This window comes from Somniosus microcephalus, chromosome 6 (genome assembly GCF_052327205.1).
Source record: "Somniosus microcephalus isolate GS21.2 chromosome 6, FLI_Smic_1.0, whole genome shotgun sequence".
Classification (NCBI taxonomy): Eukaryota; Metazoa; Chordata; class Chondrichthyes; order Squaliformes; family Somniosidae; genus Somniosus; species Somniosus microcephalus.
In genome coordinates, this window is record NC_140992.1 from 83,149,612 (window position 1) to 83,172,861 (window position 23,250).

Consider the following 23,250-nt stretch of genomic DNA (forward strand, 5'->3'; position numbering starts at 1 on the left):
AATATAATGTACAAGTGTAGAAATGTAAAAATAAAGCTGTATAACATTTCTTCATCCACCCATTCCATGACAGATGTTATTTTTTGGCCAAAGGCCAAGCCTCTGCCGAGACTGCTCTCTAACCATCTGCTGAAGGTGTGCAGTGGATACCTGGGTAACTTGCTTGTCAATTTTCTCTCCCTCCCTGTGAGGCAGTGCTTAACATCTCCCTCATAATTAATCAACCAAGATTGAGGACTTCTTGCATGGGAAATTTCAGGCTGAAAACCAAGCCTTACTATGACACGGGAAGACTGTGTGACAACCATCTGCATGACACCAGGTGTAGATAGTCGGGACAGTCATTTCACTGAATCTCCCAAGACTTTAAAAGTAAATAGATTCTAAAACAGATTTTGAGCACCTTGCTAGTATTTTTATACAAGTATTTCTGGTGCATGCCTCTCAAAAATGCATTTTATATCATTTCTAGACAAAAATAAAATGAAAAATTAAGGAAGTAAATCTACTCTGAGAAAATTGTGAATTAAGAAACATTCTGTTGGCCGATGCATTACTCTTATTCTCCATTTTTAGCACATGAAATTTACAGGGAGCCATTTTGAGGCATCTGTGCATAGGAAGTGTCTGCAGAGTAAAACCTCCATTATCCATGTTCCAATTATCCATCAGAATGTGTGCTGGACAAAGCCTCATGCAAGACATTACCTCTTTGCACAGTCTCCTCCTGTCTGACATAAATTAATCTCTCAGCCCAAGAAAGATTACATTTAATTTGTTATTTGCATTGTACTTGTCTTTTTCCCATGTGTATGATATTGCTGTGCCTTGTGAGCAAGGCCAAAAATGTGGGGACTCTAAGCATTCGTCATTTTCTAATATCTATTGTGGAAAGTACGTGATGATGGAGATTCCACTGTACTTTGAAAGTGGGAGCAGAAATTCATTCGTCAGAATTCATTCAGTTGATAAACAGATAAAATAAGTACTTCTGAGCTCTTCTTGAATTCAGGCAGGATACACCATGTACAATGAAACTGCCTAATGCTGTAGATAAAGTATTTAATAGGACATCAAAATGTACATTGAGACAAAAGTAGCGTGTGGAAGTCAAATTTTCTTTTTGTGTTGTAAAAATCAATTAAATTTTTTTTACATTTCTCTTAAAACTAATTGAAATGTTTCCTATTGGCTGCTGTTGAATACAAAATGTGGGTTAGAGTTTGTACGTTTAATTTATATTCCTCCCTTTCTATTTTTGGTTATTTCTCTTCCTTTGCCTCATGTGCCATCTCTGGCTGGCAAGGCAAGGGTTCTGCCATCACTATTCTGAAGTAAATGACAGAGTGGAACTATCTTGTTGAAATTCCCACCCTCCTTCTGAGGAAGTACTTGGCCCATTCCCAGCTCCTCCCTGTAATAATCAGTCTGAGATCAGGATCTCAGCATACAGAGAATCATAGATGCAAATCTGAATTTAGCATTTTAATTTGCCTAACCAGTACAATTTGATGTAAACTGATTCTATCTTGCGAATATTTGTTGGGTTATTGGCTAAACTTGAATGCTTGTCCAAGAAAATGTGTTGTATATAAAGTGGGAAATGTTTTACTCTCTTTTTAATTGCCACAACTGATATATTAAAAGAACTATTTTAAAAGCCATGTTTTAGACAGGGCAAGGTGATATACAGTTACTGAAGTTATTGGATTCTTATCAGATCAAACTCAAGTAGCAATGAAAAAATTCCTGAAAAACAGCTTGTTACTTATCTGTTTCAGATTGTGTTACCTCATCATATGTGCCTATTAAACCATTCAAGGACCCAAATAAATATGAACCTACCATAGAGGTTGAAGAGTTTGTGCAAGAATCAGCAAAATATTCCCAACCTTACACAATATACAAAAACCATGTTTATATTTACCCCAAACATTTGAAATATGATGGTCAAAAGTGCTTTGCCAAGGTAAGATTCACAGCAAAAATTGTATTGTTTCATATGTATACCATTTTCTTCAATACTCTTCTTCTCTGGAGATTGAGTTTGGATTTTTTTTGTGGTTTCAAACAAGTGGGTCATTGTCAAAGATAAGTTGAAGGCTCAGTATTTTTATCCAGTGAGTAATTGACCCATACAAATCACAAAGACCCCAGGTTTGATTCCCAAATCTGTGCTGAGATAGTTGATCTTTTTGGGAGGTCTACAATTGCCTGAATACACCATCAAGGTTCACGCATGAATATTGAATACTTGGGAAAAGTACTGGAACGCAACTGTCAGCCTAGGAACCTTACCTTAGTTAAGACATTCAATAGAGGAAGGGGAGGGAGAAAATTGGTGAGAAATAATTTTTTAAAAATGGTTCAGTGTAGAAAGAAACTTAAAGTTGTGACTTCATTGGACTACTTATGGACATCAGTATATTTTTGTTGCAGTGTGTAAATACTGGGTTTGATAGCTTTCTGTTGATTGACCTTTTATTACCAAGGAGCCATGTACATTAAAAAGGGTCTGTCACAAGAGCCCTGCAGGTCTATACTACTATATGTCTGCTTTGTTTTGTAAGGATAAATTAACATACCTGTGTTCACCCCATATGGTTAGTACAGTCACCTGTAAACCTTGGACTAGAATGTTATGGAATATAACCCCTTTTTTTTCTGAAGTATAGACATCGCTTCCAAAATCTGCAGTATGTTGGTATCTTCTGAACAATGTTGCTAAACTCTGTTTACTATGTAACTACCTCACTATGTGGGTGACAGTAATGGAAATCTCAGTCCATTATCCATTTTGTAGCCATCAGTTAAAGATAGGCCAGCGGATGTAAAATGCCCATGGGGATTTTATTATTGTAAAATAATTTACTGTTATACGAGATTGAATACACGTTGGAAGAATTTACTGCTTGAAGTCTAATTAAACTGAAAATTATGCTAAATCAACACAGTTCTATGTTAATGTAATTTCTAGTTAATTTAACCAGCATCATGTTTCTCAGTTCACACTCCTTTATTGTGTTGTCCTGTTAGCATAACATTTTATGTTTTGATTGATGTGATATTTGCTTTCTACAGGATCTGACTGCTAACCTTGATAGCTGGGTTGTTTTTCCAAAGGGTCCATTGTTGAAGGGAGGGTGGAAACCTGTGCATCTGTAGCACACCCTGAATTTTCACCCTGAATCTTGAGGAGGACCTGTTTCTATTTTGTATGCAGAATCTCAATTTTCTAGGGTATATGAAATATTTATACAGTTTCCATTTCTGCAGGCAAGAAATCTAGCTGTGCGCATTGAGTTTAGGAGTTCAGATGAAGAAAGTGCTCAACCATTGAAAGTAAGTTTTATTAGCAATATAGTTTAACTGCTGTGTAAAGATGCATCAACACAAGGTTCCATAACAGTGTGTCACAGAGGTTTGATTTCCCGCAGTGCTGAGTTGTAGATCTTAACTGCATTGTTGTGCAGAGGCACTAAGTGCAGGGTTGGTGCCTCCCTACCAGGTGGAGGAAAAAGCAGAGCTGCGAGTCATCCCTAGGCCTGGGAGCTATCATCCATCTCAGTTACAGATGGTGCACAGCCTGGGGAGACTGGCAATAAAATAGAAGAACAGCACCATTTATATTTCTAAATTTAAGGGGGCGATCATGGATTTTTATCTGAGATGGATGCGAAGTTGGTGCCGGTGTGAGGTCTGAGCCATTTTGATGCCTAGGCCTCATTAAGATGCTGCGGACACCAAGCGAGTGCTCCACTGCAGCTCACCGGTTCTGGTAGGGCAAGAAATCAGCCAGCCCCTTTGCTGAGCTGACCAGAAGATTGGGTCAGAGGTGGGTGGGGAGGCGATCCTGGAGGGCTCTGAATAGGCTGGCAGCCGGCCTGATTTTATTTTGTGCCCAGGAAGAGCAGGAGTGCTACTCCTGGGCCCACCAAAAAAAAAGTTAAAAGTCTCCTGGGCTGTTTTTTGAACTGCCATCGGCGGACCCTTTAAATACCGCTGGTTAGGCTGTTCAATCCGAGTCCTAAAACTTGTGTAGGACACCAATTCGCATATTTACGCAGCCTCTCACCTGTTTTAGGCAGACAACCTGCTCGCCCATTTACAGGAAATTGCATCAGGCACACCTTGGGCATCAATGCTGAGGCCCTCATCCGACGATTTTCAATTACTGGCCATCCGTATTTCAGGTGAGAAATGGATGGTCGGCAGTTGAAAATTGTCCCCAATTTCTTTATTGTATCATTTAACAAGAACAGAAAGATGATAATATTTCTGATCTGTGCTTCAAATGTTCCTTGGTTATTTTTATTTATTGAGCCATTTCAAGTCTGAAAGGTTACTTGTGCAGTGAAAAAAATGTTAACAACTATAGAACATAAAACTCTAATGGGCCACTTGGGTGGATGAGACTTAGACAATTGTTACTCAGAGGTATTTCTTTGTACTTTCAGTAAAGCTATTTTACTTTGCTCTTCTTTTTTGTAACAGTGCATTTATGGAAAGGCAGGAGGGTCAGTGTTCACCACTGCAGCACAGACAACAGTCCTATATCATTCCCAGAACCCCGATTTTTATGATGAGGTACTTTCATTAAAAGTGTTTGGCGAGTGCTGCATAAAAAACTGTGATTAACATGCAAGTCACATCAAGCGCAGGCGGAGGAGCTAAAATACATCTGTTCACTAAAAGACTGAATTTGTTGAATGACTGATTATCTATTGCTGATTTTACTGAATTTGGACCCTCATTTTCGTTTAGCCTTAATAAAACAATTAGTGTAAAATTTGGTATGGAATCTGCACCTTCAAGCATATATAGAGCTGTGAGCAATACAACAATGTACCTCATGCAATTGTTAATCAAAATGGTAACCATAAAATCAGGATAGGATGTGCACCAAATTTTACAGTAAAGAGAAAAGACAAAAAATGATTTTCATATCTGATCTCACATTGTAATTTTAATTGCAATGCATTTTGTTGTGAGATTGAGGTGCTCTAGTAGACTCTGCACGTGATGTATGCAGTCACTGCAGAGCAGTGGTCAGCAAATAGAAACATACAAGATTCTGAAGGGGATTGACAGGGTAGATGCTGAGAGGTTGTTTCCCCTGGCTGGAGCGACTAGAACTAGGGGGCATAGTCTCAGGATAAGGGGTAGGCCATTTAAGACTGAGATAAGGAGGAATTTCTTCACTGAGGGTTGTGAATCTTTGGAATTCCCTGTCACAGAGGGCTGTGAATGCTGAGTCTTTGAGTATATTCAAGGATCAGATTGATAGATTTTTGGACTCTAGGAGAATCAAGGGATATGGAGATCGGGCGGGAAAGTGGAGTTGAGGTGATCAGCCATGATCTTATTGAATGGCGGAGCAGGCTCGAGGGGCCGTATGGCCTACTCCTGCTCTTGCTTCTTATGTTCTTATGCAGAATGCTGAACTATATTGTCAAATTTTAAGAATACAAGTTATGCATAAACTGTACAATGACCACTTCCCAAGTGTTGAGTCCTGTTCTGCCTATCAAGACACACGAAAAATATTTGTGCCTTAGACCAGTGATTAGGAAAGGCTTAAAGCTAATCCCCAGAATTAGAGGACTGGGTTTTGAGGAAAGACTGCAGAAACGTGGGCTTTTCACTCTTGAAAAGAGGCAACTAAGAGGGAATCTCCAACATATATAAGATAGTAAATTGTACATCAAATGTAAATCTGGAATGCTACTTCATGTTAAACTGTGACAATAGGTTCAAGAGAAAATTTGAGACTCACATCAGTAAGTTCTTCTTCAGCCAAAGAGTGATCAACACATGAAATGGATTTCTGAACCGGGTAATAGAAGCAAAAACCCTAGAATCATTTTAAAAAAAACAGTTGCATGTGACTCGTGGGTATTGTAGATTTTTTTCTGTATGGATGAGCTACAATGGGATGAATGGTCATCCTTATTTGTTTCCACCTTGTGATCTCGTGAATGTTATATTCCTGGTTTGATAGTTTGAACAACCAGGTCCTCGTAGAGTAAACAGTAGACCTAAGTAAAAACAGAAAATGCTGGAAATACTCAGCAGGTCAGGCAGCATCTGCAGAACAAGCTGACCTGAGTATTTCCAGCATTTTCTGTTTTTATTTCAGATTTCCAGCATCCGCAGTATTTTGCTTTTGTAGTAGACATAAGTAACCTGCTTATAGCGGAACTGGCTTGCAAATATGGTATTAATGCAAAATTAAGGCACATGGGATTGGGGGCAAGGTATTGACTTGGATAGAGAACTGGTTGGCAGATAGAAAGCAAAGAGTTGGAATAAACGGGTCGTTTTCCGAGTGGCAGGCAGTGACTAGTGGGGTACCGCAAGGATCGGTCCTAGGACCCCAGCTGTTCACAATATATATTAATGATCTGGATGAGGGAATTGGATGTAATATCTCCAAATTTGCAGACAACACAAAGCTGGGTGGGAGGATATGCTGTGAGGAGGATGTCGTGAAATTCCAATACGATTTGGACAGGTTGGGTGATTGGGCAGAAACATGGCAAATGCACTATAATACGGATAAATGTGAGGTTATCCACTTTGGTGGCAAAAACAGGAAGGCAGATTATTATTTGAATGGCAATAGATTGGGAGAAGGGGAAGTGCAACGAGACCTGGGTGTTCTTGTGCACCAGTCGCTGAAGGTAAGCATGCAGGTGCAGCAGGCGGTTAAGAAGGCAAATGGTATGTTGGCCTTCGTAGCAAGAGGGTTCGAGTACAGGAACGAGGATGTCTTGCTGCAGTTGTACAGGGCCTTGGTGAGACCACATCTTGAGTATTGTGTGCAGTTTTGGTCGCCTTATCTGAGGAAGGATGTTCTTGCCATGGAAGGAGTGCAGCGAAGATTCACCAGGCTGATACCTGGGATGGCAGGAATGACGTATGAGGATAGATTGTGTCGATTGGGCTTATACTCACTGGAGTTTAGAAGATTGAGAGGGGATCTCATCGAAACCTATAAAATTCTGTCAGGCCTGGACAGACTAGATGCAGGAAGGATGTTTCCAATGGTCGGGGAGTCCAGAACCAGGGGTCATAGTCTAAGGATAAGGGGTAAGCCATTTAGGACTGAGATGAGGAGGAATTTCTTCACCCAGAGAGTGGTGAACCTGTGGAATTCTCTGCCACAGAGGGCGGTGGAGGCCAGTTCATTAAATATATTCAAGAAGGAGTTGGATATATTTCTTAAGGCTAAAGGGATCAAGGGATATGGGGAGAAGGCAGGGACAGGGTACTGAATTTGGATGATCAGCCATAATCTCATTGAATGGCGGAGCAGGCTCGAGGGGCCGAATGGCCTACTCCTGCTCCTATCTTCTATGTTTCTATGTTTCTATGTTTAACATCTGGAACTCTTTTTATACTTCTATTACTCAGGTGAAAATCGAGCTTCCCACTCAGCTGAATGAGAAACATCACATTCTTTTTTCATTTTATCATATCAGCTGTGACCTTGCTACGAAAGGTGGTTCCAAAAAGAAAGAGGCATTGGAAACGCAAGGTAAAATATCTAATACTTTGCCATAGCTTTTTTCCCCAAATGATTGTCTCCTTTTGCTACACTGGCTAAAGAATTGTCACCCAAATATCCAAATGTTTGGTAGAAACATTTTTGTTTCAAATTCTCATCAAATGTTATAGCTGTTTGGCAAAAGTTACTAAACATCTTGTGAAAATGTTATCAAATTAGATTGGAGAGAATAAAATCCACGAGTTTAGCAAAATTCTCATGGAGCCAACCATACATTACATTTCAAACAACAACTTGCTTTTATATAGCGCCTTTAACATAGTAAAATGTCCCAAGGTGCTTCACAGAAGCGTAATCAGAAAAAAATTGACACTGAGTCAAAGAAGGAGACATTAGGACAGGTTGGTTAAAGCGGTAGGTTTTAAGGAACATCTTAAAGGAGGAGAGATAGATGGAGAGGCAAAGAGGTTTAGGGAGGGAGTTCCAGAGTTTCGGGCCTAGGTGGCCGAAGACACGGCCACCAATGGTGAAGGAAGTGGGGGATGCACAAGAGGCCAAAGTTGGAGGAACGCAAAGTTGTCAAAGGGTTGTAGGGCTGGAGGAAGTTACAGAGATTGGGGTGGGTGAGGCCATGGAGGGATTTGAACATGAGGATGAGAATTTTTAAAGCGAGGTATTGGTGAACCGGGAGTCAATGTAAGTCAGCGGTGATGGGTGAATGGGACTTGATGCGAGTTAGGATATGGACAGCAGAGCTTTGGATGAGCTCAAGCTTATGGAGGGTGGAAAATGGGAGGCTGTCTAAGAGAGCATTAGAATCGTAAAGTTTGGAGGTAACACAAGCATGGATGAGGGTTTCAGCAGCAGCTGGGCTGAGGCAGTGGTGGAAATTGGCGATATTACGGAGGTGGAAGTAGGCGGTCTTTGTGATGGAGAGAATATGGGGTTGGAAGCTCAGCTGAACAGTCCGGTTCAGCTCAAGACAGTGGCCAGGGAGGGAGATCGAATTGATGGTGAGGGAATGGAGTCTGTGGTGGTGGGGTCGAAGACAATGGCTTTCGTTTTCGTAATGCTCATCCAGGACTGGATGTCGGACAAGCAGTCAGACAGTACATAGGCAGTGGACGGGTCAAGGGAGGTGGTGCTGATGTAGAGCTGGGTGTTGTCAGTGCACATGTGGAACCTGATGTCATGTTTTTGTACGAGGTCGCCAAGGGGCAGCATGTAGATCAGAACTAGGAGGGGGCCAAGGATAGATCTTTGGGGATTCCAGAGGTAATGGTGAGGGGGAGGAAGAAGAAGCCATTGCAGGAGATTGTCTGACTACGACTGGATGTAGACTCTGCCCTTATGTCAGCACTTTGGGCACTGGGATTGGTCCCCTAAAATACTTGAACAAAGAATTACATTTTTCCTGATTGATACCTTTTCTAGAGACCTGCTATTGGCAAGAATATGGAACTGGTGCCTGTTTTTGAGTCAAAACTATAAATGGCAGCACAAGAAAACATTTTTTGTAAGAATAATTTATGATGAATGTGGTACCAAACATATGGAAATTATCTGACATCTTCTGGCAATACAGAGCATTACAATCTTGCTTGTTCTGTTTCTATATAGTTGGATATGCCTGGCTACCTCTCTTGAAAGATGGCAGACTTGTATCTCATGAGCATTCTGTACCTGTAGCAGCCAGTCTTCCTGCTGGTTACCTCAGTAATCAGAACATAACACCAGGGAAGGTAAGAATAAATGGAATGTATCAATCAACCGGACACATTAGAAGCAGTAAATATTTTTACATTTTTCCTCATTAGAAACAAGAACTATAGGGCTAGAAATTCCATAGCACCCCGTTTGGGGCGATAACTTTTGAAATCTCAGAAAAATATCGCCAGGTGATAATCATTTTCTGGTCCCAGAAAATTGAGCTTTAGTGCTCCAAGAGGGAAGTGGAGCGCTAAATCAAGGGCTAACCACTTCTCTTAGGGCGCTAAAGTGTAAGAACGGGGCGGTAGCGGCAGAGTGCTAAACAATGTGGAGTGCAAAGATACCGGCATCGGAGGCTGCTTCCCTTGCTTAAAGGGAAGGGCTGGTAGTGGTGCACAACACACTTCTGCTCAGTTCTGTGTTGCCAGGCAATCTGTGCGACTGCCATTACAGCCCCACTCTGAGAGTGGAGGGCTTCGACATCTTGCAGCAATAAAGCATTGAAAACTTTCAGCAGGCACCAGACTGGTGCAAAGAATAAAGTTTGGCCTACCTGAAAACCACTGCTTTTAATTAGCACTCCCCAAGTGGCCAGCCAAGGTGACAACGCCTCCTCTGCCTGCCGTTGCTGATGCCTGGTGATACAGCAGGGGGCGGGAGTCAATTTCACATCTGGGGTGGTAATGGGGCACTGCACACTTTATGACGTCACGATCTGTGAGGCGATAAGTGTTAGCACCAGCGCTAAAGCGGCAGGGAAGTTCGAGGGCATCACTGAATTCGTTGCGCCCGGTCGCTAACCTCTTAGCACCCCGTTACTGCCCCTCCCAGGCGCTAATGGGAGGCGCAAGGCAGCCAAATTTCTCCCCCATAGTGTCAATGTTTAAGTATATACAGGAGGGGTGGGAGAAGCTGCAACTTGTGTGCATCCTATTGCCAGTTCATTCAACAACAGGCTCCAAGGCCTAGACATTGGCTTGTGCCGGCCTGCCAGCATGAACTGGGTGTTGGGAATGATCTCTGCGCTGGAATGGTTAGGCCCAAGGCACACATGATATTGGGCTTCGGGTCTCATATACATGAGGCCGGTGAGCCGCAGACAGCTTCTTTGGTGTCCTCAGGCAGGTTGCCGACGAAGAGGATTTGAATTTTGGGCCACTTGGTCGCCTACAGTGGCTTTTATGTAGGTCCTGAGAGAGGGGAGGAAGCAACCTGGAGGGAGGGGATGACTGGAAGAGGAGGGTAGTGAATGAGAGGGTGGTCACACATTTGTAATTTATTTTTAAACATTATTTCTGCACAGGCTAATGGATCTGATATTAAGTGGGTTGATGGAGGGAAGCCACTCTTCAAAGTCTCTGTGCATGTAGTATCCACAATCTATACTCAGGTATGTGTCAATATGATTATCTAATTCCAAGCTTTCTAGCTTTGCTTTACATTTAAAGGTTGATTGCCTGATTGGGCACTCCCAATGAGGAGTGAGTGTTGATAAAGAAGTCACCTAAATTCATTTAAATGGATACAAAAAAGGAGCTGTGGGCCCATGATTTCCCAACCAGTACTCTCTGTGAGGCACTGTTCCTGCCCAGGAGTGTCTGATCGGGGAATCAGCCCTTTAATACACTGACCTATCAGGGAAATGAAGAGCCCCTAATTATTTTTGCTCCTTTTTATTAGGAGGAAAGACTGAACAACTTTTTTCAGGAGTGCCAAAAGAGAGAAAGCGAGAGGTCGCAGCCTTCATCTTCAGATTTTATCAGCGGCATAGAGGTTTGATCATTTAAAGGGAAAATCAATTTAAAATTGAAATAAATTCATAGCACAGTACTTCAAAATTTATATTTGTTTATTACTTCAGTCACTTTCAGGGGAAACACGTATTATTACTGGGGAATTCAAACTCTAAATTTGCAATTAATTATTATATATATTAATTTCCCTAAATACTATCAAACTACCAAGTTATATGTTAACCAATAGAGAGACTTTGCAAGTAAGTGAAGTGCTTCAAAATAGACTGCAACCCTAAACAGTAATATTAACATCTGGTTAAATACAGTGGGAGCAATACTTCAAAGTGGACCTCTGTTTGTTTAATTCATTGGGGCTTCTTGTTGATGGTGTGTTAGAAGTGTTTTGATTCTTAAGTTGTTTCTGATCATTTCAGGGTCTACTTGGCATTGAAAAAATCCACGTGATTGTACATTTCCTTCCTGTTCTTCTGAATCAGTTGCTTTGCATCTTGATCCAGAATGATGAAAGCCAAGTTGCTACTGCCACCATCAGGTAGATATATAAAACCTGTCAATTACAAGAAAATCAGTTTGACCTCAAGCATGCAATACATTTAGTTTATCTAATAAGTTAGCCAGTAAGCTTTTAAATGTTTGACAACTTTCCACTTTGAAAACATGCACCACAATCTCTCCACATGCATGGGCTCCCTTGTGAGTGTGTAATCTTCCCTGCCCGATTTTGCCTCTATCCGCTGTGTCCAGGTGATCCAGTACATCCAAGCACTAGAACAGGAAAATCTGCCCCAATACCTTCAGTTTGCAGATTCCCGAAATCAATGTTTGTATGAGAGTATTTGAAATGTCATCATTATTAAGGACAGTGCTCTATTGTACAGAATTTCAAGTTTCAATAAAATTATGATTTTTAAGAGCTCATCCACCAACTACAATTCTCTGAAAGAAGACACTGAGTTCATACAGTCGATTGGTAAATACATCTTTAACTTCCTGTGGAGAAATGCCAGGTTTGAAACCAAATTTAATCTGTAAGAGGTCAGTTTTAATAAACACCAATATGGACATCTGGAGCAACTGACCTTTTTTAAAAAAAAAAGTGGTCACTAGGGTTGAAGTGGTCACTTGGCTTTGATGCAGCATACGCTGTCAAAGTTAAATACTTTGGATTGTTAATGATCTGAACTTTTGCTTGAGGGAAACCAAAGCTCAGATTAGAATTCAGCTTTGAACCACCCCAATTATGGCTGAATTGTAAACCAATCTTGGGGATGTTATCCTTAATTGCTGTGGCCTGTCAGCTAACTAAACCCTCATTGCCTCTTAAGATAATGATTGTATTCCCAGCTCTGGCTATTTTATTAATGAAAGATGTAAAATTAAAATAGGCACTTGTGCCTGTCAGAAAGCTCTGGTCACAAAGGCCTTAAAGCCAGACATGCAACATCTTGCCATGCACTAAAACACCTATTTTCTGTTTCAAAGGGCCATTGTTGACATTGTTGCCAAGTGCCATGAAGAACAATTAGACAATTACATCCGCTCATACATTAAGGTAAAATAAAAGGTTTAGCAAAGTGTATGCATGTAATTATATGTTTTCCTTATTCAGAAAATGTACAAGTATAGATGTGTGTGTCCTAATCAAACTTGTGTTAAAAAAATAGTGAATCTCTGGGACCAGCTTGGGGCTTAGCACTGGGAGGGGAGTCTAAAAATTACATCAGCGGCCATTAAACTTGACTCTGGCGACTTAAAGATAAATGGCTGTGTATGGGGGGAAAAGTTCTTCCAGCCTTTAAAAAAGCTGTATTTGTAATGCATCTTTCAATCTTTCTGTAACAAATTCAGGTCTTCCATTGATAATCTCCATGGGTTCAATACCGTCAGTTGCTCCTGTAAACGGTTTGAGCATCTTATATTTTATAGGTGTTGACTCACACTACCCCATATCTACTTGTACACTAGTGTAACCCAGGGTTGTAACAATCGTACCTCCTTATGATCTGAATGAGATATTTGTGCCTTACATCCCTCTCCAAACTTTTTGAAGTTGGACTGACAACTCCTTGAAAATCCCTGGGTCCTTCCTTTGAGAAGAGGCCAGTTATCAAAGTCAGAAGAAACCAGCAGGAACTGACCAGCTTTCTTTTATTAAAAAATATTTTTCTGAGATAATACTCAATCTTTGGTGGGTTGCTGACCTGTTCATATGTGAATATGGGGCTGGATTCCCCTTCTGCGCTCACCACCCAATGATTTTCCATCCAACAAGATGACTGGGCAGAAAATGGCTTACCGGGGAGCACAGAATTGGAAAATCTTGGCCATGATGTTTTGGCCACTAAGATGCAAGTGTGGCACAGACATTGCATGTGTGATATCTTCAAACATAATAGATATACTAGGCTCAAGACTTCTACAAGATAGAGATTAATAATGAGCATATTTGTTAAGTGTTGCATATTGTTGTCCATTATTTAGTGTTTGAAGCTAACTGGAGGTGTACTGATTTTAATTCTACAATCTATGTTTTATGTAGTTTATTTTCAAGGCTGAATTCTCTGAATTGAAGCAGAAAACAATTCATGAAGAGCTTTTAAAAGGTATAACCGAAGTCCTGACATCTACTGATGCCACAGATGTTAAACGTTTGCTAAAGGTAAGTCTTGAATTGTGACAAATAATTTTTCATGTCACTGTATTTGTGTGAACATAATTTTAATAATGTTAATAGTAATAAAAACAGATAATGCTGGAACTACTCAGCAGGTCAGACAGCCTCTGTGGAGAGGGAAACAGAGTTAACGTTTCAGGTCGATGACCTTTCATCAGAACAGGTCAAAGACCTGAAACGTTAACTGTGGCTGGGATTTTCAGAGGTAAGAACGGGTGGGTTGGAGGCATGGGGTGAAGTAAAAAGTTGTAGAAATGTAAAACCCAACACCAACCCACCTCCAACTTTAACCTTTCACTCAGGCTGGACCAGGGGAGGGGGTGGCGGGCTGCCAACCCATTGCCAGGAGGCAGGTTGACAATTTCAATTCAATTTCAATTTCAATTTTATTTGCCATATGTAACTAGTACAATGGAATGCTTACTCCCCGATCACTCCCACAATAAGTTGTGGGAGCTCACAGAGACACGTCGCTATTCTCCAGCGGCATGTTCAGAAAAGTCAATTCAATGGCATCCAATGGCCGTGGGAACGCGATGTCCCTCAGCCGCTCCGTCACCGCGGCCTCCTCCTCACTGTTGCCGGCTCCACGATGTGGTAGCCTGCTTCTCCCACTCACGGTCCGGCCTCTGGCCACCATGCCCGGCTCTCCCCCCTCCCAGTCGGACTGCGAGCCTCCCGCCGAGGAGCTGCCGGCTGACGTGCTGTAGCGGGTCGTCGTAGCTGCTGCTGCTGCTTACTGCTGCTGCGCTGCCTCCACCCGACTCGCCGAACACATCGTTGAGATGTATAAGCGCCGGTCGCCGCAGCCTCCTCAATGTTATAATGAAGCCTGAAGCCTCCACTACAGATTTTACTGCAGGCAGCCGGGGATCCCGAGGCTCAGGATTCCCAGTGGCTGCAATGAGGCGGCTTCAGCCTCGGGGAGCAATCTTTGTGGGCCGGGAGGAGCAGAAGAGCTTCCTCTCGTCTCCCCAAGCTCCCTCACCAGGGGTCGGGGATCGGATACCCCCCAGGCCTGGGACCCCCCCCCCCCCCCCGCAGGATCGTGACTCCGGCCCCGGGGTCGGGGATTGGGGCCACCCCCAAAGGGCTTGTAAGCCTGCTGCCCCCCCCCCAACCATCTGGGCCCCTGCACCTACCTGGTCGTATGGCCTCCTTGTCTGCGTTCCCCACATGACTGGAAGCCAGCCTGTCATACATCATATTCTGATGTATTTTTGGTTACTCTACCTCCAAAAAAGCATTGATGCGAGTTCAGAATAGAGTGACAAGATTGGTTTCACGGCTTGAGGCTCTAGATTATAAAGAGAATTTTGCAGGACTGAACTTATTTTTACTGAAAAATATTGAGAAGAGGCATCATTCAGTTTGTGGAAAATATGTGAATGTTTCTTCCAAGGATGACTCTTACATTATTTGTCTCCAAAGTTATATACCCACTTTGTCAGATAGTCTAATGAACTGCCTATATTAGAAGTTAAGAAAGGGTTTGACCAAGTTTCATGCTTCCACCCTGAAATTTTGCCACCTCACAGATTTTTGATATTTTTATAGTTCTGGCAGTTATTCAGAATTCTGATGATCTAACTATTGCTTTGCAGCATTCATGGTTCTTCTTCGAAATTGTTATAAAGTCACTGGTGCAGTATTTGGTTGATGATGACAAGAAGCTGCAGGTAGGACTATGTGGGAGAAAAGCACAGAAGCAGTCAGCTGCAAAAGAATATTTAAAAGTACCATGTCACATTTGATTAAATGATCAAAAGTAATACAAAAATGTTGAAACACTACTCATTATACCCAACTCTGATGTCACAAGCTTCCCTTAATCTGCCTTTTTTTCCCCGGTCCAAGGACACGCTCCAATGTAGCTAACAGAGGAGTTCAAACTTCCATAAGTTTAACCATTAATAAGGAGAACTAATTTAATGTAACTTCAAATGTTTAAAACTTGAATTTAAAACTTAATAAATCTGAAGTATTAGTAGACTTTTCTTCCAGACAATATGAGAAATCATTGTATTCCAATTCATTGTTTTTCTCTAAAATGCATAGCTAAAGCGTACTGAGAGGTTTCCATCGTCCTATCATAGTGCGATGGAAATGCTGGTGACAACCTTGGGAGACCTAATTTACAGAAAATTCAAAGAAGCTGAAGAGGAAACCAAGGAGGCAAACCATTACCTTGCCATGTTTGTAAAGGTACAATTTTTCTCAGTCTGATAAAGCAGCACAAAGCCAATGCCTGACCTGTATTCAGGTGTTTGGAATGCAAGGGAAAGAGTAGATGGTGGCTGGGAGCAGATAGAAAATGCTTTTCATTTTTAGAATTGTAGACTTTTGCAACACAGAAGGAAGCCACTAGTCCCATTCTCTTAGTTTTTCCCCATACCCTTTAAAAAAAAAATTTTCAAAAATTATTCGCTTCCCTTTTGACAGCTATTATGGATTTTGATTCCACCACTGTTTCATGTAGGCACTATGGCATTGATATTTAGGCCCGCCTATTTCTGGACATGTGGGAGGCGCAGGGAACAATCCCTGTGCCTGAATGGTGAGGCCCGAGGTGCACCCAATAATGGGCCTCGGGCATCATTCCCATCGAGCTGGCAAGCAGTAACAGGCAGCTCATTCATTGACCATTACTCTGTTTTCCATCCTTTTAGCCAACATCTTCTCCCTGCTACCATATTCCCTTTTATACCAAGTGCTCTAATTTTATCAACAAACCTCCTATGCAGCACTTCATCAAGCTCAATTTGAAAATCCATGTACACGTGATTGATTAAATTTTCTTTATCAATTCTCTACTTCTTCAATTATTCAATTAAATTTGTCAGACACGATTGGCTTTTACAAATTCATGTTGGATGTCCTTAATTAGCCTATGCCTTTTTAAGTGAGAACTTATCTATAATATGGCGTTTGGAAGCTTACCCTCTGCTACTTTTAGCCTGACTGATCTACATTTCTCCCTTCTTTGAGCACAAGTGTTATTTTGCCAAACCTCCAGTCCACAGGCAAACCTCCATATCCAATATCCACATTTTGACAAAGGTTCTGCACACCCAAAAAATTGACTTGTCAGTTCTCTTGGCAGATGCTGCCTGATCTGCTGAGTGTTTCCACTATTTTCTGTTTTTGTTTTCAATTTCTTCCTAGTCCCACATTTCATCTTTTGGAAACACATTATTAGTTAATTATATAAAACAAATATAATTTTATATTAGTTAATTTTTGCAAATAGCCTGATAAGAATGTAACATCTATTTAAAAATGTATAGATTTGGTTTCAAAGATGCTGCAAAACTCTTGCTTTATTGGTATTTGAAGCATTAACACAATATTGTGCCTTTGGTTTTCACAGAGATGTTTTACCTTTATGGACAGAGGATTTATATTGAAGCTGACTGGTACTTACATGAACATCTTCAACCCTGGAGATCATAAGGTAATTTGCTCAAGAATGAAACAGTGGGAAATCCAGCAAAACTTGTAATAATCTCCAACATAATTCCATAATGAGTAAGTGTGATCGTCTATTTTCCATATGGCCATCCTCACAACCTCTCCAAATAAAGGTGCTCAGTCATTGGTGAATTAGAATGATACTAACCAAAGTCAACTGAGTTTGGTTTGAGGGCCCATGTGGTTCTCAGAGGAATCAATGAATACTATCTTCAACTGCCCTCAAATCTAGCACTTCTGTTATAAATTCTTTCTGACTACCCATAAGGCTTAAGATATGGGAGGTCATTTTAACCTAACCCGCCCAGTGGGAAACTGATGTGGTCAGATCCGCTGCCCATTTTACACTCCGTCTGATTTTACTTTCCATTGACTTGCGTCATGGGCAAGGCTACATTTATTGCCCATCGCTGGTTGCCCTGAGAAGGGGGTCTTCTCCTTGAACCACTGCAGTCCTTGTGCTGATGGTGCTCTTACAATGGTGTTAGGTAAGGAATTCCAGGATTCTGATCCAATGATGATGGAAGAATAGCGGTATATGTCAAGTTCAGGATGGTGTGTTCAATGCACTCAGCCACTTAACATCACGAGGCGTGAACTGAATTGGCTCAAAACTGATATCAATGATGGTGGGAACCCTGGGAAGAAACTGTGCAGGATCATCTACTTGGCCCTTTTAGATGAAAATGCTTGCAAACACTTCAGCCTGATCTCTTGCATTCACAACCTAAGCTCCAAGTGTATTTGGTAATATCAGTTATGAGGCTTGTTCCTCTAAACCACGTGAACTGCAGCCAGAGCCATTTGAAGCAGCGATCTGTTTGTGGCTAGTCTGGATTCATGCAAGAGAGGTGGTTGGAAAGAGTGAAATGAGAAAGCAGCAGAAAGACAAAGCAAAACAGAGATGGAGAGAAAAAGTAAAGTGATTAAAAAGAGTAGCTAGAGAGAAAAACAGATAACAGCAGACTAAAGCAATGCAACAAACAAAATACATAATTAAATGTAAGAGATGGAAGAAAATGTGCAAATAAACAACATTAAAGGGAAAAGCAAAGCAGTTAAAATGTTACAAATGGAGGTTAATTGTCTTATGTGCTATAGATGTTTCCTTGGATTTTCTTCATAGCTTACCTGTATACAGACACTTTAGGGTAGATTTTCAATTTATCACTGGGGCATAAAACTGGAATTGTGGATTGGCCACCCATTATACAGACCACCTAATATTATGAAAATGAGCAGTCGATCCGAAATGCTGGGATCTGTGCTGGGACCCCAGCTATTCACAATATATATAAATGATCTAGACGAGGGAACTAGCTGTAATATCTCCAAGTTTGCAGACGACACAAAGCTGGGTGGGCGTGTGTGCTGTGAGGAGGATGCAAAGAAACTCCAGTACGATTTGGACAAGTTAGGTGATTGGGCAGATGCATGGTAAATGCAGTATAATGTGGATAAATGCAAGGTTATCCACTTCGGTGGCAAAAACAGGAAGACTGATTATTATTTGAACGGCAATAGATTGGGAAAAGGGGAAGTGCAACGAGACCTGGGTGTCCTTGTGCACCAGTCACTGAAGGTAACCATGCAGGTGCAGCAGGCGATTAAGAAGGGAAATGGTATGTTGGCCTTCATAGCGAGAGGATTTGAGTACAGGAGCAAGGAAGTCTTGCTGCAGTTGTACAGGGCCTTGGGGAGACCACACCTTGAGTATTGTGTGCAGTTTTGGTCATCTTATCTGAGGAAGGATGTTCTTGCCATGGAGAGAGTGCAGCGAAGATTCACCAGACTGATACCTGGGATGGCAGGAATGACGTATGAGGAGAGATTGGGTCGATTAGGCTTATATTCGCTAGAGTTTAGAAGACTGAGAGGGGATCTCATTGAAACTTATAAAATTCTAACAGGACTAGACAGACTAAATGCAGGAAGGATGTTCCGGATGGCGGGGGAGTCCAGAACCAGGGGTCACAGTCTAAGGATAAGGGGTAAGCCATTTAGGACTGAGATGAGGAATTTCTTCACCCAGAGAGTGGTGAACCTGTGGAATTCTCTGCCACACTGGGCAGTTGAGGCCAATTCATTAAATATATTCGAGAAGGAGTTGGATATATTTCTTGAGGCTAACGCGATCAAGGGAAATGGGGAGAAAGCAGGGACAGGGTACTGAATTTGGATGATCAGCCATGATCTCATTAAATGGTGGAGCGGGCTCGACGGGCCGAATGGCCTACTCCTGCTTCTATCTTCTATGTTTCTATGCTGGTTTTATGCCCGGGCAGTAACTTGAAAATCTACCCCGTAGAATTAATTTTTTTACGTACATTTCTTTCATGTGTGTGCAAGGAAGGAAACAACAAAATAGAGTGAAAAATGCTATATTATACAGAAAAATCTGATTATGATCTGGGACCTGTGTGTGTGTGTATGTGGTGTGAATATATATATATGTATGTGTGTGTATATCTGAGAGAAGTTGTGTGCTATTTTAGAGATGAAGGATTTTCTGCTTTAGTACTCACCGGCCCATGAAAGTGATTAAATGGCTGGCGAAAGCAAAATTAGGAAATCCTGTCCGAAATGTCTTAAGAAATAAAAATCATGTTTATTACTTTAAAGAAAAACTTTATTTTTTCTTTATTACTTTCTAATTTCAGACTCTATTTGAATACAAGTTTGACTTTCTTCACGAAATTTGCAACCATGAACACTTCATTCCCCTTAACCTGCCAATGCTGTTTTTGAAGAATAGATCAGGAAAAGAAGGTAAACTAACTTTTCATTTCAGGATCGGGGCAGGTGGGGTGGGTGTACAGGGGGGTGCGGAGGGGTCATAAATCTTTTTGGTGCCCAGGGCCCCAAGAATTCTTACTGATTAGTTTGAAGTTCTTAGTTTTTTGCTGTACCTTTGCTGTGTAGATGCCAACTGCAAGCAATATGTGTTTCACAATTTTTTGATGGGGACTAACATTGACACATAGGAAGTAGGTGAGATGGGTTAAAACACTGTTCTTTCATCTCTCTGGGGCAGGTTTCAAATCATTTCCAAACTATCTGAAAAGTGTATTATGAGTATCAAGCATACCTTAAGCTCCAACTTTAACAATGTAGTCTCAATCCAGTTCCTAATATGTGTGAGTGCAGAGTACAAAATTGTGCCTAGTTTGACACACAGCATCAATCTCACTCAGAAGAGGCACAAGAATGAGCAGCGTGGGAATTAGTGAAAAAAATCACATTGTTAAAGTTGGGGCTTAAGGTATGCTTGGTGCAGAATTGAGGGAGCTTTATTATGTATCAGGCCAATGCTATATATGACCTGGGAGTGCTTGGTACTCATAATCAATGGCAAGAATGGAATAGTGTTATATTTCCAAAAATTACCCCAAACATAAATTGCTACATTTGTATATGGGGATGTTACTTGCAATCATGTATTTGTACTTCTTCAGATGAATTTGTGTACATGCATGTATATCCCACAGTCATTCCTAACAGTCAAGAAAATAGTATCGGTATATAGACAGCCTATGCAGCTTACCATTTTTTGTTTTCTCCTTTGTGATTTCCATTTCACATTAATCAGAGGAGGTCACACCTTCTCGGGGCACTGATGAGGTCATTGCTATGGGTAGGTATTGGTAAGCACAGTCTTAGCTTTGTAGCATTTCTAAAGAGTACATGATCCCATTACAACCAGCATTGCAGAAGTTGTCTCGCATTTAGTCTGTTCAATAGTAAGTGCACATGGCTGCCAATATGTGCAATAGTGCAGAAAACTCATTCAAAATGTTTATTATTCCTTTCACTGGTCCAGATGTAGAATTAGGTTTGAATAGGTTGCATTACAGAAACCATTCACCCGTATTTCTTTTGCACTCATACTTTCCATTCTTTTGTTGAAACAGAATGATCCATTCGTACAGCATTTTGTGATAATAAAGATGGGGCAAAGTACCAAGGGGTAGAATTTCCGTGGGGCTTCCCTGATCTCTCACCATAACTTTGGCAGATCAGCAGAAATCCCGGAGAAACAGTGTAAACACAGGGACAGATTAGCGCACGGGTCTATGGGGCTCATTACTAGGGACCTCAGTCAAATATGAGGCCCCTGGTAAAACAAACTTTTGCAGAAAAATTGCAAACGACCTCTGGATCAGTTTCATTTAAACATAGTATATTGTGATATGATTCGCTTTATTTATAGTGTAGTAAGTATTGTACAGTACTGGCCTATTTCTGCATGCATTTTACTACACATTTGCGTTTTACTGGAATGGGAAGGGACTGTTGTTTCCAGGTGATGCGGAGGGGCCATGAATCTTTTTGGTACCCAGAGCCCCGAGAATTTTTAATCCGGCTCCGTAATGCTGTTTCTCTGGGGTTTCTGCCAAAGCTATGGTAGGAGATCAGGTAACTGCCATAGTAATTCTATGCCCAAAACAATATTCAGATCAATGCTAAGCAGTGTAGAAGTTAAAAGTGGGAAGTACTACTTGAAACTGCGTAGACCAGGATATATTTACACTTTCCATGATGCTGCATAGGCAACCTCACAAGTCAATTACAAAAACCCACAAGGGGGAAGAATTGCTCTGTCATCATGTGTAGTAAAGTTCCAAACATGAACAAGTGGAATTTCCTCTGGGGTGCTTCCAACCTCCTGCCATTACTGGGCACAAGAGATTGGTGGAAACGCCAGAGGAAGGGCATTAAGACAGAAGATGAGGAGAACACTCATGGAAATTCTACCTCATACTTTTTGAATTGGTGTGTGATACTATGCAGTCACCTGGGGAATTCTTCCACCCTATTGTTTTTGAAATTTGTAGTCAGAACCGGAGATCAACATTTAAATAAATAGAACATTTGTTCTTTGAGTTCACATTTCATAACCTAAAGAAATCCCTTAAATTAGTCATCAGTTTTCTTTTCAGAAGTGGAAGTGAAACCATTTCAAAAATAGTTGGTTATGCTACTTTTTATAGTCATTGCTTTTCCAACATCCAGTTTTGAATGAGTTACCATTTTCTCCAGTTAAACCTTGAGAAGACTGAAGCCATTGGGCTGGATTTTCCTAAGCCCCTGGAGTCGGGTTGGAGGCGTGCGGGCGATAAAAATCAGAGATCCGGGGGTCCCAACCCCATCCCGCCTCCAACCCGCCTCCGTGTCAATTTCATAGGAGTCGGGTTCCCGACAAGTGCTGGAACCCGACTCCCAGAGGCGGGAAGGGATTAAAGGCAATTAAACTGCCTGTTAACAGGTAGTTAACAGGTAGTTTTTTGCCTATTCGCGATTTTTATTGCAGGTTTGTGGGCTTCCTGACAGCTCCAAACCACGAAAAGTTTTCGAGGCGGGACGTGGGTCTGAGGTCCTGGAGGGGTCAAGATGCCCAGTGTTCAGGTGAGTGAGGGGTGCAGGAGTGCAAAGGTAAGTGTTTTGCAAGTGTTTAAATAAGTTTAACTTACTTTTACTTACCTTTACAGGAGTCCTGCATTCCGGTGTCGGGAGTCGGCTGCAAGAACCACAGAAGCTCCGATTTTTAAAAAAAAATCAGCTTCTTTGTTTCTACAGCAAAATGATTTTAAAGTTATCCTGAGAAAGGACTGAGGCTGAATTAGCAGTTTTTCAGTGCTTGACCGCTTCAAACAGCTGTTAAACACTGATATTTCATCTGCCAAAAGCTTTTGACAGATGAAATGTCAATCTCTGACGTCACCTGTTGCCGGGTGGCCCTTAATTGGCCTGCTGAGCCCACAGGGCGGGCTTAACAAGGTCAATCAGAGGAAAATCCAGTGGGTTGGCCACATCTCCATGGAGGCGGGACAACAAGCCCGAATGTGGGTTTCCCACCTCCAACCCGCCCCCGTAGCAAAATCCAGTCCATTGTATTTGGCCCTCGCCACAAAATTGCACCCTCACTGCCAACTCCCATCCTCCTTCCCAGCCAGCGTTTCAGGCTGAACCAGACTGTTGGCAACCTCGGTGTCCTGTGTGACCCCAAGCTGAGATTCCGAACCCACATCCTCTCCATCACAATGTCTGCCTAGTTCCACCTCCATAATATCACCTGCCTCCACTTTTCCTCAGTCCTCACTGAATTTCAAATTCTCGTCTTCATGTTT

At 41.6% G+C, this 23,250-nt stretch overlaps 1 protein-coding gene across 7 annotated transcripts in view; it reads left to right on the plus strand.

The window, feature by feature from the left end:
- dock10 (dedicator of cytokinesis 10) overlaps window positions 1-23,250 on the plus strand; it is a 300,424-nt gene that overhangs the window by 188,576 nt on the left and 88,598 nt on the right. For all 7 annotated transcript variants that reach the window (XM_085990455.1, XM_085990451.1, XM_085990458.1 and 4 more), the window contains exons 17-30: window positions 1,782-1,969; window positions 3,277-3,342; window positions 4,495-4,587; window positions 7,417-7,540; window positions 9,131-9,252; window positions 10,524-10,610; window positions 10,901-10,993; window positions 11,391-11,509; window positions 12,460-12,529; window positions 13,517-13,636; window positions 15,256-15,330; window positions 15,710-15,856; window positions 17,022-17,105; window positions 19,783-19,891. In XM_085990455.1, coding sequence (XP_085846581.1) covers window positions 1,782-1,969; window positions 3,277-3,342; window positions 4,495-4,587; window positions 7,417-7,540; window positions 9,131-9,252; window positions 10,524-10,610; window positions 10,901-10,993; window positions 11,391-11,509; window positions 12,460-12,529; window positions 13,517-13,636; window positions 15,256-15,330; window positions 15,710-15,856; window positions 17,022-17,105; window positions 19,783-19,891 — 1,497 coding nt within the window. The remainder of the gene's footprint in view (window positions 1-1,781; window positions 1,970-3,276; window positions 3,343-4,494; window positions 4,588-7,416; window positions 7,541-9,130; window positions 9,253-10,523; window positions 10,611-10,900; window positions 10,994-11,390; window positions 11,510-12,459; window positions 12,530-13,516; window positions 13,637-15,255; window positions 15,331-15,709; window positions 15,857-17,021; window positions 17,106-19,782; window positions 19,892-23,250) is intronic.